We start from the raw sequence: 20,217 nt of genomic DNA on the forward strand, positions 1-20,217 counted from the left end.
AATTTTTTTAAGTGTGGGATTTTTTATTGTTGTTTTTTTTTGTGTTTTTTTTTTTTTTTGTCTTTCCCATATGCTTAAGGATGTCTTTAAAAAAAAAAAAAAAGGGAGGATGGAGAGCAGACAGTTAACACTGAGCAATCATTCTTCTTTAGTTCGGCAAGTGTCCCAGAGTTGGGTCTGACCATTGTGGATATTGGATTCATAAGTACACAAATTTCCCCAGCAGCGCTGGGGTACCTGCTGCTACTGTCAGAGGGACTGGTCATAAGAGGTGAGTGTCCTGGGGACCCACTCTGCCAAGGGACTGACAGCCAGCCCAGCAGCCTGGCAGGGTGCTGCATGGGGAAGGGGCCAAGCTCTCGAGGCACGTGTTCCCCATGTCCCGTAGGTCAGAGGCATGTATGCTGCTGTGCTGCAAACCAGCTGGCAGTATCAGCACCTGTGAAACGCTGCTCCTAAGTATAGTGGGCAGCACGTGAATGTGAGACTCAGACTGCTTTTGTTCATATGCAGCCAGGGCTCAAGGGGGCTGCCCAAGTGCAGCTTGCTTGACAGAGCCAAAGGCATTTCTGAAAGAGGGAGAGATGCTCAGAGGGCTTTTGTAGCTGCTCCTCCGCCTGGGTGGGGAGAGGATGAGACAGCAGAGTAACCCATCTCCCAGCTCAACCCCTCACAAGCCTTTCCTTTTCCCATGAAGCCTTTGCAAATTCACAGAAGGATGATTGTCACAGAGGTGACAGCCCACTGAACAGTCCAAGGGGCCCCAAAATCATAAACAACCCCAGGCTGTTCTCACCCTAACCCCCTGTGACATGAATAGACCATCAATCCATCCCGGGGCAGCGGAGCTGCAGAGGTTGCTTTTTATGACCTGGGCAGGAATTTCACCAAGCTCAGTGTTTGATTTGGGCAGCACTGTGATTTCTCTCTCTTGCAACATTTCTCCTTGTTGCTTTGGCCTTGCATTGATTTCAAAGCACATACTGAGATGTTATACCTGTGCTGCGCTCGTCGGGAAGATAAATGGAAGTAATGATCAGAGAGGGGAGATGGGGCGGCCACCTGACACCTTTTTGCTGGGAAACACGGCTGGCAGGGTTTCAGCCTGTCTGACGGCTGCCACAGTGTGCTGTACCTCTGTGCTGGAGGGGAATCTGGTCGTACTAACCGAGTGGGATGGGATGACTGTGGGACCTGGTCATCCTGCGCTGATGCTGCTGAGACCTACCTGCAGCAGGGGGGATGCCAGTGGCCACTCTGTCTCCCCATCTACAGCCAGACAGCAGTGATGCTATGCCAGTGGATAAAACACCACCATGATCCCAAGAATGGTGGTTTTCAGGGCTGGGCTTCATGGGTGTCATTGCTGCTGGCTGATTATTTCTATGAAATGCTAGAGAAAGCAAACCCCGTTCCTGTTCAGCTGAGAGAAGAGAGGGCCCATTCATGCCCGCCCGCCCACCCCCCACCCCCGGCACTGCCACAGCTGAGCTAACTCCCCATGAGAACCTGCTTTCTTGCTGGCATTGGTGTGAAACAGAGATGGGTAGTTTTGGACATTGCTTACTTCTTAAAGAAAATATTTGCAACTGCAGTTTTGCTCTTTCTGATGTGCTCCCACGGATTATTTTCTAGCAGTTGACTGTGTCTAACAGCAACACCACCCTCCCAGGGCACACGCTGAGACCCCATATGCTGACCATGATCTGGCGATTTGCTGAGCTGATTTAAGGGGCAGAAGTTGCCCAAAACCTCTGCATCCCGCCTCCCTTCTCACTCAGAGCAACAGCCCCTGGCTGGGGCACCCCTTGCCACTGTCCTCTCCAGCTCAGCCGATACTGCTGAGGATCAAGTATTTTAAGACTTTATATAAACTTGCTGCCAAGAATACTGGACTGTGTGTCAAAGATAAGCACTTGATTTTTTTTATTGTGCTGAAGAATGCACTTTGACCTAATTATTATTATTATTATTATTACTTTAGGCTGCGAAAGACGGGCAGTTGCTTTTGTAATTGTGGAAAAACCCCAAACCGAGAGACCTCCTGACATCTCACGTCACTAAAATGGAACCAAATAGCTGTGCTACCTCTGAAAATTACATCTGACAGAATTATTTTCTGCGTATGTGTCCACCATAGAAGGGTTTTTACATAATTTTCTTATCTAATGAAGTGCCAAAGCTTAGCAGTTCAAGCCAGTTTGTTGCAAAAAGTTAGAGGTTATGGAGGAGAACTCTATTATGGCAATAACACTAATAAGGGTCTGCCAAGATCATGTTTGAGTACGTGTAAATACAGGGCATTTGAGATTAACATCTCAGAGGACAGAGGAATGGCGCTGGGAGGCAGCGGCAGCCCAGGGCAGCTGAGAGCTGCGGGTAAAGTGTGTAGCCCCTCTCTGCAGCTCCCACTCCAGCACCACCTATGCTCCCCACCGCCGCATCCCACCGCTCCCACCCCAGATGCCCGCCTGCCCCAGGGTCGGTGCTGGCAGACTGCAGAGACGAACATTGTGCTATGTAATATGAAGTGCCTTGACATACCTGGGGCTCAATGTACACATTTATTTTCCTGCCTTAGCAAGAAAGGTGAGGGCTCCCTGCAGCAGAGAGAGGGCATTTCCCTTGTGCTGTGAAAAAAACCACAAGGAGGGCCTGGAACCTTGAGGTGTGCCCTGGGGACCAACCCCCCATTCCACCCCACCCCCCCCCGGCAGGCAGTAGCAAGCCCCGAGGGAGGATTTCTACCTGTCCCCCCCACCTCTTCCTCCCTTCTGAGGGACCTGCCAGGAGAGAGGTCCCTGGGGAGAAGGCTAAGCCACTGCCTGTCCCCACACTCCCATCCGCTCCCAGCAACTGCATTTTGCTGAAGGCTAGTGGAGGCTAGTGGAGCAAAACAATATTCACAAAAAGGCACTGGCAAAGCTTATATAAAAGGGAAAAAAAACCCACACTGCAGTAAGCATTTTTGATTATTTTCTGATAGCCTCCTGTTTCCCACAGCTATGCTTTTGCAGAACATTTTGTAAGCAATTTCTTTATGATGTGACTTAATCTATTTTGTGTTTTCAAAGGGAAATACAAATCAAAGACCAAGAGTGAAAGGGCTGGGATCTTGAGCTTTTAAAAGTGGCTACTGCATATCAGCAACAGCTACTTTTGATTAACATTTTTTGCTATGTGTTTTGTGGAATGGCTACAGGATACTCAAATGAGCATTATAATTACACTCTTATAACGTGTATCACAATGCTCTGGGCTCTGAACGATCTGCTACAACGTATACTTGAAATAATCATTAAGATCTCTATCAAAACTGACAACAGTTCAGCCATTCTGTTAGTGTGCTGATGAATGTAGGTTCCTAGAGGCATTTATCAACTGCACTTTTTCTCTCCCTGGGCTGTATTTATTCCTTTGGTTTTGCTTCTCTTATTCTTCCCATTTTTATGGTCTCACCAGTTTGTGTCAAAACACACGGTCTCAAACAGGATCAGGCATGACCACCTTCAATTCAACATGCAGGATGCATTTGCACCAAGCCTCTACTAATAAGGAACTTACAGCATAGCACAAGGAGATACAAAGCTGTTAAATTAAAAGGGGAAAAACTATTTTTCCTTGGAGAGAGAAAAAAGGAAAAATATACTAATTGCGTTGTGGAGGTATTTTGTGGAGCTGGTACAGTTGGTCTTGGCTATAAACTGATTATACATGCTAAATATTTAAATTTGCATTTATTTTACAAATTCTGGTTCTACCTATCAGAGCACAATGTCAAAGTATTTACAGTAAAAAACCTACTTCATAAAAAATCATGTCCAGCAAACATATAAAAGTCTAACTATAATTAAATCTCCAAAAGTGGCCATCCTCCTGCTTCTGTATAAGAACAAGTGTCCTTTCTGGGCTGCAATCAATAGCAGGTTACTTGATTATACACCTTATTATGTCTTGTATAGTAGTGTTAGCCACTGGAGGGTGACAGGTGAACAAATACATATGCTGGATCAGACCTTTTACAGAAACGTACCTTTGAAGAAAAACAATTAGTGTGTGTTATAGGTTACCGATTTACAATTTGCATCATAAATCAATGTCTGATTATTTTAATGCAAAATGTTTTTAGCTTCATTTTATTGCACTAACGGTTTCAATAACACACTATAATTTGCTCAGATGAAGAGGTGATTGGACAGCTCTTACAGAAATTTTTAATTACTGTCATCAGTGGCTGCAATCTTAGTCTTTTCTATAGGGCTAAGATATGTGTTGTTGCATTGTGCTACAGGTATTCTGCGGTCATGAGGATCCAGGCTCTCCACTGAAATACTTGCATCTATGAATCTGTGACCATGCAACCAAGTCCCATCGCAATAATTACTAGCATCACATAAACATTAATTAATGTATCCATGTGCTATTTTAGGCAGGTAGGAATGTATTGCCCCAGTTGGGGAAAAAAGAAAAAAAAAGGAAACTGGAGCATAAAGTGTTTTGTCCATAGTTAAGATAGGAAGTGTGTAGGAGAGCCAGGGATGGGGCAGCAGGAGTCCTGCCTCCAGTGAGAAAACCTGTGTTGCTGCAATGCCGACAGCTGAAATGTGCGGGGTGACATGGAGGACAGCACTTGTGCTTTGTCCTGGCAGACCAATGGTCACATTCACTGTTTCTGACAATGGAGCTATTGTTGTTGGAGGTCCATGCTCTTGCTACTGCTTGAAACTCCTAATATGTAAACAACTTTGATAACCCCAGATGGATGCAGAAAATGCTGCGCGCTCAATCTACTGCACGTCCCTCTGTAACGTCGGCTGATTCCCTCAGCAGGTCTTCCAAGGGCTGCTACTGTGTACTGACAACTCATTTCAACGACAGACGAGAATTTCAGAGACTATTTTCTTGGAAACACCTGATAAAATACTCCAGATAATCTTTGCTGACACATGAGCCCCGAGGGGTGAGCTCATCCCGCAGCTGGGCAGCAAGGGAGATGGAGAGGCCAGTAGCACTGGACAGGCCAGTCCAGGCTGGAGGACTGAATGGGCAGGCATGTTTTCTTGCGCTCCCATTAGCCTAATTTGAGTTAAGTATGGCTGAAAATGCAATGCTTACCTGGGTTCAGCTCTGCGTGTCCTCAGCTGTTGTAAATAGCTAGATGTAGGCCAGTGGTGCTGCAAAACATTAAGAAACTTTTTCCACCATCTCAGCAAAACCATTAAGAAACTTTTTCCACCATGGAACAGCCAGTAGGTAAGTTTGTCCACTGAGGGCATCTGGGCCCTGCAGGGTAGAACAGGGGTGCAAAGGGCATGAAGATGAAAAATGGGGAAATGACAGTACAGCAGGTCACAACAGCCATCCCCTGAGTTTTCTGGTACCGTAGGAAGGGAAGCCCCTGCCCTTCACATGCTTCCCATTTCTCCTCTCCCTTTCCTGCCCCCTTCTCCCCCCCCACAATTTTCAATAAATTAATTATTTTTCACATATTAAAAAAGTATGCTGAAAATACAGTTCACAAAATGGCCTGTCTGGTTTTCCCACAAAGTCCCTGCTCTGGCCTATTAATTTTGGAGCCATTTGACTACATATGTTGTTTGAAGAATGCTGTTTCCATTAAGCATTAAATGGAAAATTAACTGCAGTCTGAAGTGTGGATTCAGCTAGCCCCATTGGTACCCCGTAACATTTCATATGATGCTCTTAAAAGCTGTGAAAATTGGCTACTTTGGTAGTAATATCCTGATAATCACAATTTAAGATGTTGAGAGCTGTTACTGTTGAGAAACTGGATCTCTCCTTCCATGTAAGTAAACTATTATTTGAAGATTTTTTTTCTGAAAGAAGTAAAAAAGTACATCAAAATTCAAGAAACACCCCCCCTTCGCAACTGAGCTGTTGGTTGGAGGCTGTCCTGGTGGTGATCCTCCACAAATGTGGATTTAGAGGAATCGCGTGTGGTCCAGCCTCTGGAGAACCGGTTTTAGTTCATCTGCTTTTGTGGGCCAGTGGTGCAGGTAAGGATGTAATTACGGGCTTATTTAAAACGGCGATTCTTTCACAGGACAGATTGCAGCATGCACAGGAAGAACAATGCCCACGGGAAACAGAAAACCTGTGCGAGAGCTCTTGTAATCCATTGTGCCATACCTTATTTCCAGGCTTTGGCTTAGGGATGATTTGCGGTTTGCTTTACAGGGGCGCGGGCCTGTGTGCGGGCTGCACGTGCCGGGGCCTCCTTCCCGCCCGCCAACTGCGACAGGGACTGGCCGTCTGTCGGGAGGGCACCTGGGAGCGCCGAGCAGCTACGTGGCACCGACCCCTGCTTAGACCGCAGGATAAACGCGGGGTGAGAGCCAACACCGGGGCACAAATCCCGCACAGCTTCCTCGGGGCTTCTCCTGCTACCATTGCTGCCGAATGCTGGCTGCGCAGCGGTTGTTCTGCTGCCTTTAGCGTCTGATGTAACGCGCTATTACAAGCGTTACATAAAACGGTTTCTAGCAGACGACGATCTACTTTCACCCGGCCTCTCTCCAGATAGTGTGTTGTTCGCAAAGAGCAACGCAGCCCATGAAAACCGGCAGGTTTGGGGGTTTATTTCAGAGTGGCGGGAACAGACCCAGGTTTGGCACACAAAATTAAAAATTTTTAGAGAGAGTCGGTGACAGACTACGTGGGCTTTCCCAGCGGGGGCGCCCCGGCCCCTCGACCCTCATCCCTACGGCACGGCACGGCACGGCACGGCACGGGGCGGCCCCGACCCCGCGCCCCTCCCCTCCGCCACGCGAGTCCCGCGGCGTTCCGCCCAGGAGCTTTTCGCGCCACAGGGCCAGGCCCTTGCAGATCCACAAACTCCGCAGCGCGAATACAAAAAGAAACAACGGGGCCCCCGCACTAGGCCGTCCGGGGGCGCCCCGGGAGAGCCACAGAGCTCCTCCGCAGGGATGAGCGGGCGGGCGCGGGGCGGACACGCCGGGTGCCCGATCCCGAGGGGGTGTCGGCTGCATCTGCCAGGACGCGGGCGCCAACGCGGGAAAGGCGCCGCCGGGCCCCGCCCTCCGCGGTCCCCGCCCTCCGCGGTCCCGGCCGCTTTGGCGCGAACCTTCAGTTCCCTGGTGCCGGCCCCGCCCCCCGCGGTCCCAGCCTCTTTGGCGCGAACCTTCAGTTCGCCGGTGCTCGCCCCGCCGCCGCCAGCATGGGACTGCCGCGCCCGCAGGTGAGCGCTGCCTGCGGCGAAGGGCTGCCCCCCGGGCTCGGGGCACGGCTGCGGGTCGCTGCCGCTGGCGGCGTGGGGGGGGGCTGTGGTGCTTGCAGCCGCGCTCTCGCGGGGCCCTGCGGGGTCTCACGGCCGGGGCAAGCCGGGCTGCGGGCAGACTCGCGGGGTCGGGCGGGGCGAGTCTTTGGGCTGGGGCTCGCCGGGCACCCTAGGGCGAGCGACGTGGGGACAGCCCCGCCAGGCGGACCGGCAGCCCAGGGTCCCCTGCCCCGCCGCGGTGCTAGGGCTCCCCGTGCCCCGCGCACGGCGGTGCCCTCACCCGCCTGGCTGGGACAGGGGGCCCGTCCTCGGAGCCGCGCGCGGCGGTGCTAGGCGGCTGTGGCGGGGGGGAGCAGCCGGCCCCGCGCCTGTCTCCCGGCGCTCCCGCCTTTTGCCTCGCGCCTCGCAGCTGCCCCAACCGCTGCTCCGGCGCGAGGGCGGCCGTTGGGCGGCGGCGGGCGGAGGGGAGGAAGGTACCTCACGGCAAGGGGGAGGCGGCCCCGCTGTGCGGGCCTGGGTCTTTGGGGAGCGGGGCGGAGGGGATCGCTGTGGGGCGCGGAGGCGGGCGGGCCCGCGGCTGTGTGTAGGGGTGGCACCATCTTCGCGGGAGGCGGGGAGAGCTGCCGGCGTGCGGGGCCGTGGCAGCGGCTGCCGCCGAGGCGGGGGAGGTGTACCTGGGTGCCGGTGGCGATCCCGGGTCTGCTGGCCCGGGCTTCACCGTGCTGGCCGGCCCTGTGCGGCAGGCGCTCCCTCAGGCGCGGCAGGCGGCGCCAGGAGCGGCGCCTTGTGCCTGGGGCTGCGGGGGCCGGGCCGGGGGTGCTGCGGCGCGGCTCCAGCGAAAAGCGGCGGGCCGAACGGTGCTAGGGAGAGGACGGAGCTCTTTCAAGTGGCCTGGCTAGTTACGCTGTAAACCGTATTTATAAAATACCTGGCCCAGTCAGCTGGGCCTGCGAGCTGGTAACGGTTAGAGCAGTCGATTCAGGCAGCATGGAAGTGTGGGTGCGGCACGCTTGGCCTTCGGCTCGCTGCCGCTCAGGGGGAGGTAAGATGGGTCGTTGCCAGCAGGAGCATTCCCTAGGAAATGAAAACCGGAAGCCCATCAAAAAAGGTAGTTAAACTTCGTAATAAGATCAGCAAAACAGGGAGCTGTTGTGTCTGGGACAGTTGTTTCAAAGCTGATGATAGGACTTTCGTGTCTATTTCCGTTTGCATAAAAGAAGTATTTCTAAATACTGAACAAAACTCATTTATAACAACGATCAGAAATTTATCAGAGCAGAAGCTATTCCCATTTCTAGCTTTAGGAATTATTTCAAAGCTGATGATAATTCTGCTGACTTGTGTTCAAGACTGTTAAACATCCTAAAATGTTCAAACTTCCTAAACTTCAATTTAAGGATGTTCACGAGTGTGCTACAGTAGGTCTCTTATTAATGGTGTTGTCCTTTTTGCAGCGCCGAGGTTGTTCAGGAAGGAGAAACTTCACATCATTCCGAAATACGAAACTGATTCCTATGGAAACATCCTCATCCTCCGATGACAGTTGTGACAGTTTTGGTTCTGATAGTTTTGCAAACACGGTAAGTACAGTAAAAGAACAAATAAAACTGAATTTGCAGTGCTAGTAAGGCTTGCAAAAATGTGAAGCTGGTAAAGCTAGGAAATGCTTTGTGCATGATTAAAACTGCTTGCTCTGCTTATGTTTTTGTATAGTAGTTATAAATCTATGCTGTAAGCTGTAATTTCATTTCACTCTTCACTTGTGCTTCTAGGTGGTAATTGTTGGAAACAGATTAGCTATTTATTCTAGCCTTTGAAATGTCACCTAACCTAACATGCCTGATAATTTGCAACTGCAGTTCTGAAACCCCTTGTTAAATGCCTTAACTTTTTTTTCCTTTATTAAAAAAGCTATTTGATATACTGCACTTGTAAAAGTGAATAATTTTCTGTACAACTTCAGTTAAATGATATTTTATTCTTCATAGAAACGCAAGTTTAGGTCGGATATTGGAGAAGAACTGGCAAAAATTTTTCATGAAGCCTCTGATGATGAATCCTTCTGTGGCTTTTCAGAAAATGAGATTCAAGATGCATTGGTAAGACTGTTGATTTTAGTTTGGAATATAATACCTCTTAAAACCGTCCTTGCTGGATGTTACTCTGTTAGACCCTAACATTTCTGGTTTCCTCGGTATGAAATGTTACGCTAGCCTATGGACTCCAGCAAACCTGCGAAAAATCTCTGTGTACATGCAGTCAGATCTGCACTCTGACTGTGTGACAGGAAATGCTGTACTACTTTAGCAGTAAAGAAATAGTGATAGGTGGTGAAATACCCCTTCCTGCTTTTCCTTGACGTCAGTGCAAGAGCAGTTTTATTGCTTAAAAAGACCAACAGTTGGTATGTAGTAGAGAAGACAGAAGTTGTACCATGTTTGGCATTAAATAGGTTTGTCGTAACTTAAGAGCATGCTGAGGGATGCCTAGAAACGAATAATGTCTGATTGGAACAGGATGTGTCTGAGTTAAATAATACACAGCAGTAAAGAGAATAAGTAGGAGACAAAGCTGGAATAGATACTTAAGAAAAAGGAATCGATGCCTGCGCATAATGGGCAATCAGAAACACATACCTGATTTACGAAAAACCCTGTGCAAATAAGGATTGCCATTTAAGACTGATGGTCTATGAATATGAAGCAGGAAGCCTGTTGTTACCTGTGACCACAGTAAGACTATCTTACTGAGTCTAAACCTAAAAGTCAAAGCCTATTGAAAAATGGGCTTTTAACTAAAGAAATTAATTTCTGTCCTCACTGAAATTAATGGTTCTTGCAAAAGTTGTAAGCAGAATTCAAAGATAAGAAAATACTGGGGTTTTATTCATAATTATTTCATTAACTAGGTCTAGAAGGAAGTTTTCACTTGATATTGTTGATACTGTGAGATTACAGTTCTTGACAGCTTACAAACTTGGGTTTGACCCTCTGCTGAGAACTTTGTAGTGGCTCTTTTTACAGCCAAATACAATAAGTTGTAAAATCGAGCCCTGGAAAGGCAATTCCCTTTCTCACACTCGCACACAAACTGTCTTTGCTATTAGACCTGCAAGTGACAGCTAAGGCTGTTGCAACTGAAACCAAGCTCCTTTCTCTGATGTGTTGAGGCAGTACCTTCTGGCTCTCCCTGAGAGTTTTTTTTTATACCCATGCCCCTCTCTTCTCCTGCCCCCTCCCTCCTTAAAATATGCTAGTACCAGAGATTTAAATGTCCAGATTTTGGTCAGATAGCCTCTTTAACCACATCCAAACAAAATATTGTTGAACTATATTTAATTACAGAGCAACTCACTTGCATTTAATGGGCTTCCATTTTGGTTTGTTAACAGAAATTGGAATCGGATTCAGAGAAGAATGAGGTAGCTCAGAGAAGGCAGAAATGCCCTGTTCCTCTAAGAGTAGCCATGAAGTTTCCACCTCGAAGATCAGAGAGGAGGAAGGGTGAGATGGAACCTCTTCCTGAACAGCTGATGCCTGCTCCAGATTCAGACTCTGACTCTGAAGAAAAGGGTGCCGTGTTTTTAGAAAAAAGGGCTTTAAACATAAAGGAAAACAAAGCAATGGCAAGTACTCACTGTCTCCCTTGGCGCCCCTGTCCACCCCTACACCCACTTGGACTGTTTAAGTGACCTCTTTGGTTGTTCAAATTAACTCCAATGGGAATTATGTGAATGCATTAAGAGGAATTTACATTCCTAGTTCTTAAATCTGATACTTTAGGTCTGCTGGCATGTGAAAATCCATAGGCTATGAGCCTAAAGAATAGGGCTTCAACACAGTAAGTTCTAGCATTTTCAAATTACTTGCAGTCACTAGAACATAAATAAGACTTAAAAGTAGGAAGTTGAAGAGTGACTACATTTCCTCTAAGTAATTATACTTCTAGCCAATTGCCCTGATCTAATAGTCTGTAATAGCACATAAACACCCTTTTAAGGCTCTGCTTCCTTTTTCTTTCCTTTGTTAGCTTGCAAAACTCATGTCTGAGTTGCAAAACGTTTCTGGTATCTTTGATGGAAGAAAATCATTGCCAACTATCAGTCATGTAAGTATAAACTTACTATACTTGCCTTCAGATTTCTGAGAGTCAAATTCAGACATCAAAAAACAGGACTCTCACTTAAAAAGCTTAATAAACCATGTAAATCAAAGTCCAGTTCAGAATTTTATTACTTCCTAAAACAGGTATCCTTGTTGTGCAATTCTCTTTTGATTTGCCACTGTATAAAGCAGAATGAATAAATTCATAAAGATTAGTTGTCTTCACAGGCCAATAAAACTGAACAAGGTGCTGGGTAAATATGTGTTTGTACAAAAGCTGGAGATAAGGGGGGCAGCTCAGACTTTGAAGCTTGAGCCTGAATGTTCTATGAGTTTGAAGCCTTGAAAAAAACCTGATGTTTGGAACTAGGTCCTTAAAGAAGGTTGGGCTGTGAATCAGCAGCGTAATGAATTTTGGTGCTAATTTACCTGTAAGTTGTGTGAAGATGGGAGCAATGTTAAAAATCGCAACCCCTCATAGACAGGGGTTCTGCTATTGTCGGGGTGGGGGGATTATTATATCTTATACCTGCACGGACACAAACTTGCTTTTGACTATCTCTGTGCAGCTAGCAGAATGCCCAAGATGAATTTACCTGGGATATTTTTAACTTGTGTTTTCTGATTTGGGACTGGGGGCAGGCTTAATCTTTGGGAAAGATAGAAGGAAGGCATGTCTTTTGGGGGAGGAATTCATCAGCAGGGACAGGATCTGTCTGGAGTTTCGCCTGTTTCATTAGGAGCTTTTAAACTTTACCAGGGACCAAAGCGACCAAGGCGTTCATTGCCCAGAAGTGCTTTGAGGAGGAATCCAGACCGAAGTTCGCGGCCTCACACAAGATCCAGGTCCCTGATTGAAGGTCCTCCTAGTCCTTTACCAGAAGAGGAAGATGATGACCGGTACATCTTGGTGAGAAGAAGAAAGATGTCTGATGAATACCTGGAGGTATGTTGAGGTTCCGTTCTTCCTGTTGCAGGTTGATCACGAACATGGTTTTGTATCCCTTCAAGAAAATAACAATTCATACAGAGTTGATCAATATTTTGAGTATGCCATGGCATGCGAAGAAGTAGAGAAAATAGCATGTTGTATGTGTTCTCCATTTCCCCCTGCTTTATCCTTGAAAAATCACTTCCTCTTGCACTCCAGCAGGAATTAAGCAAGATACAGTAGCATTTCTGCACCCTGAAGGTGACAGATCAAGTGAACATGCTAAAGCTGCATCCATATCGTATGCCTTTGCAAAGAGCTATATCTCTTGTTTAAATATATGATGGGTATTTGAGACTTGGCACTGCTTTGAAGATCCCTGCCTTGTTTATGTAGAGCTTTTGCCGAAACTAATACTAAAAGTATTGTCTTCACTATTTAGCATGAAGCCCGAACTCCCAGGAGGGGTCACCGTGGTGCCATGGCTTTTCCACATGTTGTGCGCCCAGTTGAGGAGATAACAGCAGAAGAGCTGAATAATATTTGTGGATCTGCAAGAGAGAAAGTGTATAACAGAGCCATGGTAAGTATATTCCAACTTTGTGAAATGCGTGCTTTGTGAAGTAGTTCTCTTGTTATTCCCTGCTTGTGGTTTAGCATCAAATAGAGCAAACTTCCTCTCACTGAGAGGAAGGATGTGATTTTTGGGAGAAGTATGCCTGAGATCTTGAAATGTCATCTCTTACCTTATCTTTCCCTGAATTTACCTGCCATTACCAAGCCAGTTAGCTTGTTTTTGCCCTGGAACAACTGTAGTACCTAGACGGTACCAGCTGAGGAAAGTGATTAAAGTGACACTGAAGATGCAATGTTAAAACAGTCTTGGTTCAAGCTTGCAAGGTGGCTTTCTGTTTCAGGATAAGCGCTGCTAGCTGCTAAAAAGATTGCTTGTTAAATGCTCTATTACCCTAACTAAAGAGCCATGTTTTGTGTCTTGTGACCTGAACTACTTTTCCTGTGTTCTAGGGATCCACTTGTCATCAGTGTCGCCAAAAAACTATGGACACCAAGACAAATTGTCGTAACCCTGATTGTGTGGGAGTACGGGGCCAATTCTGTGGGCCATGCCTCCGCAATAGGTATGGGGAAGATGTCAGAACAGCGTTGCTGGATCCGGTAAGACAATTTTTAATACTGGCTTTATTGTGCTTAACTTGAGCAGAGAGGTGCATTGGTTACTCTGAGCAAAGCGTTTTAGCAGGGGAACTCCTTACAGTGCTGTAATACATAATGCAGTCCTGGTTTGATTCAAACTCAATCACAGAACCTTGTGTTGTGTAGAACTGGTAGTTACTGCTTCTATAGCTTTATTTGCAGGAGTAAGCTACGAGAGCAGAGCAGCTGCCAAAATATTCTTGTATTTGAGCATCAGAATAGTGTTCTCTTTCGCCCTGCATTAGTGCTTAGTGCCCTATGGAAAGGATCTGTATTGTGGACAAAGGAACTGTTGTTGTGGGCTGTGGAAGTGGTGCACGAGTTCCGGAGTGGAAGCTTCCGGTGGTTATGTGCAAGGCAGGCAAAGGAGAGTTTAATCCCTTACAAACTGAAGAGTTTGTACTCTTGCACTGGTTTAGACAGCTTCTGCAGCGCTGATGTTCAATGCAGAGCTCTATGCGGAGCAGGGCCCTCTTTAAATTGCGGGTGTGAATCATGTCTGGCATTCCAGTTAAGTTAAAAAGGCTTGTTGTCTGTCTCTTATCTAGACCTGGATGTGCCCACCATGTCGTGGAATCTGCAATTGTAGCTTCTGCAGACAGCGAGATGGCCGATGTGCTACAGGTGTCCTGGTCTATCTGGCCAAGTACCATGGCTATGACAATGTCCATGCCTACTTGAAAAGGTCAGTATGCCATTGTGTCAGTGGTATGGCTCTACTCTAAGTGGGATGAGCAGCTCAAAACTGGGAGAGGAGAGCTCTCCATGTCCCAGTTTGTGATGTAAATCTCAAGATCAGTCCATGTTGCCTTTTAGAATCTGAGATTTTGCCATATGATTTTTCTGACATGTTGCTGCTTACCCAAAACAAGTGGTATATCCACTCTATCTTTTGGCTCAACTTCAGCTGTGTTTATTGTCAGAGCTTCCACTAATTTGCCTAAAGAGTTTCCAAACAGTCTTTTGCTACAAGATAACTCTTGTTTCTACTTGTCTTTCAGTCTGAAACAAGAACTTGGAATGGAAGACTGAAGCTGTGACTGCCTTTAAATTACGTCCTCTTTCACCAATGTTGTATTATTGCCTACACTGAATTGTTTAATCAAATGAGATTACAAAGCCAGTGCCTGCCTTCCCTCCCCTTTTGGGTAAAAAAGGATAAAGAACTGTCACTTATCTCGGTGCAAGTCATACTTGGAAAAACCGTTTAATGAAGGTCTTTGCCTGCAGGCCGTTGTTTTCTTTTTAAAAAACTTTGCAAATCAGATAGCATCAGTCCTTGCTTTCATAACAATAACTTCTTGTTTTTACTGAAGGGACATGGGGCTTTAAGCCATTAGGGTTTTATTTGTGCAGTGATCTGTGCTGCAGGTTTATTTATGCTTTGAAGTTGATCACAAAAAGATACACGTGTTCTGAAAATTCAGGGTACTGTTCCCCACAGAACCGAGCAGGGAAAGGTATTTGCTTAACTCCAGGGCAACTTCTGCTGCAATACAGACTCTTACTGAACATAAATGATCAAATAGAAGCTAAGAATTCCCTAAAGCAATGACACATTCTTAAATTTGTAAAGGAAGCCCTAAAAGTTGCAGCTGAGCAGTCTCCAAGCACTAATATTTGGTTTCATAGAGTACTCCAAGTGCACATTGGCCATTTTAAGGGAGATTCTCAGAGTGGCTTAAAAAATGCAGCAGAAGCAGTTGGGGGTGGCACTTTGTATTTTTGCTCAGATGAGGAGGCCACTGCTGAAAGCTTCCACAGCACCAGCACTAGCATTGCCTAGCAATGACAGTGATGTGAACGTAGTGGAATACATTGTGGAGTGACCACTATCTAAAACAGGATGTACCCGTTGTTAAATTACTGGTTTTGTGGGTTCTCTTCTCTTTGCTCTTGCCGCAACTACAGAACTTCTTTGTAGAATCAGCACTGGTCCTGGGCAAGAGGGATGCCTCCAGACCAGGGCTTGGTTAAATAGAGGGATAGTGGTTCATGTTGCTGTTGGCCCACTACAAGTGGATGAGAGAAGGTAAATTGTTGAATTTGGTTGTCAGAAAAAGGGACTATCGCTGGAATTAGAAGCCTGAATTTTTTTACCTCTGAAAAAAATTAAAAAGCAAGGACTTTCTAAGCTACAGTCCAGCTTAAAGTGAGTTATTCTTCCAGTTGCATAGAGCAGCGTAAACAAAAGATAATATTCTCAAGAGACACCCCGGTTGTTGTAACAGATGAGGTAGAATGATTGCCTCATCAAAAAGGCTTTTAAAAATAAATAAAAAGGGAGATGTAATGAGTTGCATAGTTTGTGAGCACTTACAAATATTAGTGCTATGGTCTCCTTAACAGTTCAGCCGTATTTCTCTATCTGGCTCCACTGATCGTAGAAGGATATTTTGTGTGATGTTGTTAATGACGCATGAGTACAGCAAAAACGGAGCTGAAGGATTCTAATGTGCTGTGTGGATGGGGTTTGTGTACTCAGTGCTGTAGAAAAGGTGCTGTGAAAATTGCATCTGGAGAACCACGAAGTGTATAAATGCGCTTACTTTGGTTATGGAAACTACTGTATAAGCTTTGTATAAGGTTTAGAATGCAATGTAACATAACGTACGGTTGAGTAGTAGAAGAATCAACTTGCTTTTACTGAGCACTAGAAGAAAACATGGGTTTAGACTTCTCAGCTTGCACAGTATTTGCACTGTGTGTATACATAATGATCCACAGTTTATACCTTTCTGGGAATTACATCAATGTGTGTGGGAGGGGAGGAGAGAGGAATTTAGAAACAAAAGATGTTTATGCCTCAGACTTGCAGTTCTGTTTCATAAATCATCTGTCCTACTGAAAATCTCCTGTCCTCTCTTTGTCTGTTTTTATAGTGTGAATAGCTGTGCAATCTGAGGTGGAGAGTGCTCTACACTCTAGGTACATTTTGTGAAGAAGGAACTCTAGAAATCCATGTTCTGACAGATAAGAGCAATTTTAAAAAAAAATTTTTTTTTCTTTATTGCTGGGCTTACCTTCTGATTGCCAGAGAGTGAAAGGACTGTGCTAAAAGCAAACCCTTGCATTGTATGACAAAGACTGCTGCATTTAGATTTACTTAGATCTACAATGTTCTGTACAAATTTTTTTATCTTGAAAATAAAAATTTTCTGGGTTAGAATTTCTGCCTCTTAAGTGTTTTTAAAAAGCCAATTTGAGCTGTACTTAGATTTTATCACCTTTCAGGTAAGCTTTTGTTGTGAAGTAACAGAGTCGGTTGTTTCCATCATACCTGGGGGAGCAGTGGGATTAGGTCATCTTTCTCTCCCCAGCCATGTGTCCCTGAACCAGGCTTGCTCTGATATTTGTGCTGCTTGGATTGAATTGTTCGGTAACTGATGACTAACTTGTGATGGTAGAAATACATAGGAGCTGAGTTCAGGCCAGATACAGACTTGAAGCACATGCACTATGTGCTTACCCTTCTGCTTTTTATTTCTATGTTTCTTTAAACTAGATATCTACATCCTGAGCTGAGAAGGACAAGAGGATATTATTTTGCATGGAAGTCAAAGTCAGGTGCCTGCAAAAAATACCTTTACATATTTTTTTTAAAATTTTTTCTTTTAATTTTTTTCCAAACAAACTTATATAACTTCTCTCAGGAGCTCTGTGCTGGAGTGGAGAGTTACCTGGAGGGGCCTTGACTGCAGGCTGACAGTTGCTGAAGACTGGTTTTGATACTTGCGCTGCTTGTTTTTGCATCAGCGTAGCTAGGTCTAGAGAGAGGAGTTACATGACTGTGGCAGAAGGTTACACAAAGCCTACCTGTAATGTAGTGAGAGAGGAAACAGGAAAAAAATGATCAAGCAGAGTGTGTGAGCTGTCCCCAGATACTCTCTAGTGGTAAAATCCTCATGTCATTACTGTTGCCTAAAAGCTTTGTTTAGATGCGTTACCACTCAGCACACTGCTGGTGATGTGAGAATAAATGTGTATGTAGTTGTGTAGTATGTTAGTTTATGGTTTACACAGTGATTTTTGAGGTGTCTCAATACACCTTTTTCCCGAAGTCTCTGTACTGCTGTCACTTGAGTATTGTTGATAGTACCTTGACAAATAGTTCAAGAGGTCATGGTTTCTATCGGCAGCAGTTTAAGAAACTTCATGAGGAAAAGATCCTAGTTCTGTCAGCTTTAAAAACAAAGGTGCATGGAAATAGAGTATCACTGTTAAAGGAAGAAGAACAAAGCTCATGTGTGAGGCAGAATGACGGCTAATTTATTATTGAAAAAGACTGAGTTCATATTCCCTCACTACTCTCATCTTTATGGCCAGATGATCTTGTGCCTAGGTCTGATATAACTTCCAATTTTTTTTTTTTAACCTGGTATAATAATTTATAACTGTTAGAAAGGGAATACTGAAAAGACTAATAGTCAAATTACACTCTTAAATTCCTTCTAACTTTGTTCCCTGTGATGGGAGGTGGATGGGAATGGCACTTAGTGCTATGTAATAGTCTGAGAGAAGTAACTGCCAGAAGGGTGAGTGGTAGCTGCTTTTCTTTTGGTTGTTTTTAAAGTTGAATATGTAAATAAACCCCCAAGCTTACTTGAGAGTAAACTTTTCATTACAGTGATACAGTATCTACTGACAGAATTGACCAAAACTCCTTAATATCAGAAATTTATCTTAGACTAGTATATATTAATGTTATTAATATGTTATTTGCTTCTTCCTTGTCTCACTTGCTTTTTAATTAAGCCAAACGTTGAAGCATTATGTCTTCAAATCTTGAGAGAAGAATTTTTATCTTCCTTACTATTGAGCAAACTTTTTATTCTCGTTGTAAGTTACAAAAATAGCATTGAAGTGTTGCTTCGCAGACTGATGAAGTAGCATACACTGTACATTCCAGAGCAATATGCTCAGCTGCTTAACCAGTTACGTTAATGTAGGGAGCTGCAATGGAAATTTTAAAAATAGGCATTAGCTTTGGAAACTACCCCCTCTCCCTTCCTAGCCTCATGAGCTAATCTGCCTTAATTTTGTCTGCCAGAAACCTAAAAACACTTTGAAGAGAAAAGCAAGGAGATAGTAGCATAACAAAGCAGCATCATCATTTGCTTGGGTTGGCTAATGGGATCAAAAAGGGCAAAATGGTTGCAGCTAGTCAAAGACTGGCTTCCAGCGTTCCAGGGTGAGGGAACATAGCTGACTTTGAAACCTCATCTGTAATACACAATGTGCATCTGAAACGTTTGGCAAGAGAGTCACCCACTGACCTCTGCTGGCATAAACCAGTTTGTTCTCTTACAGCTTTTTGCTAGTGCAGCTCTCGCATGGTTAATGGCATAAGCTAGTGTGGAGACTTTGGAAATACTGCCTGCTGTTCTTTAATGTTCTTGGCCTCACAACTAAAGCGGAGTAAAAAGATACGGCTTTCTCTGTCAAGTATAGGCTGGCCAGTCTGTGGAGTCCTAAATGCCGGCACCCAGGTAATTGCTGGGCTGTGCTATAGATGGATATGAGTGTAAGTGCTCCAAATGTTCAGAGAGGACAGCATTACACTTTCATGCTTGAGTGTCACCCTTCTCCCAAATAAGTCTGGGGCTCCTAGATAGGAGAAAAGAAATTAACTGGAAGTAACGGTATGGTTCAGAATGGGGTAAGAAGGCATCATATCTGTCTCTTATTAGTGGTGTTTTAGTAGTATTTGTGCTGATCACTTGAACAGGAAAAAAAAAAAACAACAGTTGAGCTGTAGATCCTGCTGTGTTGAGTCCTACTCATATGACCTTTCGCCTGGAATATATCTACAGGTAAAACATACATCTACTCCTGAAAATGGAAACAAAACGTTACTGAAATTACAGATTTGTGTTTGAACTCAAGTTAGCTTTATGTTCTTACCTGTCTGTTAATATCATTGCAGGCAGGGAGAATGAAATTGTGTGCTAGGTTGTATCAAGAGGTGTGGGTAACAAGCCTATGGCAAGCATCCTCTTTTTCTTTTAATCAGGTGCACAATAACAAAGGAATCCTGCCAGCACTCCTTTTGGCCTTGCTTTACCTCCTTTTAGCTTGAATGCCCATGTAAAAGTGGTATGTTTGTGAATTGCTATATAACTGGGCATTCACAATTGACTGCCATCAGGGCTGAGGGTGAGAGGGCTCCCACAAATACAAAAATTTGTAGTGCTCGTGTTTTCAGAGAATTAGTACTTGTGTCTCCTCCCTGAATATCCAAACAAACTCCTGTTTGAAAAGAAAATTACTGGAAAGACTATATTGAAAATTTAAACATTTTAGGCTTTGGAGATATTTAGATTTTTTTTTTATTATATAGCTGGAGTAAAATAAGTTAATCAGTGTCAACCATTTTGTTTAATACCTTGGATATTCACCATCTTTAGATGTGCTCTAAAGTTTCAGGTCTAGAGGCTTAGCTAATGTGAATGAACATAGGCACTCCTATCTTACACGATTCTCTTCTTATATAGCTTATTAGCAGAATTTAGCAGTAGGAAATATCCTATTTCTTAGTGCTTTTGTGCTATGGGGTTTTTGTTGTTGGGTGTAGGGGGGAGTTGGTTTCGTTTTTGGGTATTTCTTTTTGAGGCTGGTTGTAATGTGAATACAAGTGATAACAGTGAATCATCAGGAAAAAAACCTTTGGAAATAAGCCAGAGTCAAATTCTTTTCTCGTGCTCCGTTCA

At 44.9% G+C, this 20,217-nt stretch overlaps 1 protein-coding gene across 2 annotated transcripts; it reads left to right on the forward strand.

The window, feature by feature from the left end:
- The first annotated feature begins 7,198 nt into the window (after nt 1-7,198).
- On the forward strand, nt 7,199-14,539 carry CDCA7 (cell division cycle associated 7). 2 transcript variants are annotated; one of them, XM_086465830.1, is made up of 10 exons: nt 7,199-7,219; nt 8,713-8,838; nt 9,247-9,357; nt 10,650-10,883; nt 11,288-11,369; nt 12,105-12,307; nt 12,735-12,875; nt 13,319-13,468; nt 14,056-14,192; nt 14,509-14,539. In XM_086465830.1, exons 1-10 carry the CDS (start codon nt 7,199-7,201, stop codon nt 14,537-14,539), a joined length of 1,236 nt encoding a protein of 411 aa, XP_086321956.1. The 2 variants fall into 2 exon arrangements, with proteins under 2 accessions (XP_086321956.1, XP_086321957.1); XM_086465831.1 differs by having other exon boundaries at nt 11,288-11,365; nt 12,122-12,307.
- Nucleotides 14,540-20,217: the final 5,678 nt, after the last annotated feature.

Source organism: Leptosomus discolor, chromosome 5 (genome assembly GCF_034619465.1).
Source record: "Leptosomus discolor isolate bLepDis1 chromosome 5, bLepDis1.hap2, whole genome shotgun sequence".
Lineage (NCBI taxonomy): Eukaryota > Metazoa > Chordata > Aves > Leptosomiformes > Leptosomidae > Leptosomus > Leptosomus discolor.

Coding starts and splice junctions, on each gene's coding strand:
- CDCA7 (XM_086465830.1), top strand. CDS start 7,199: ATGGGACTGCCGCGCCCGCAG. Junction 10,884..11,287: donor TAAAGGAAAACAAAGCAATG/GCAAGTACTCAC, acceptor TTCCTTTGTTAG/CTTGCAAAACTCATGTCTGA. Junction 12,876..13,318: donor AAGTGTATAACAGAGCCATG/GTAAGTATATTC, acceptor CCTGTGTTCTAG/GGATCCACTTGTCATCAGTG.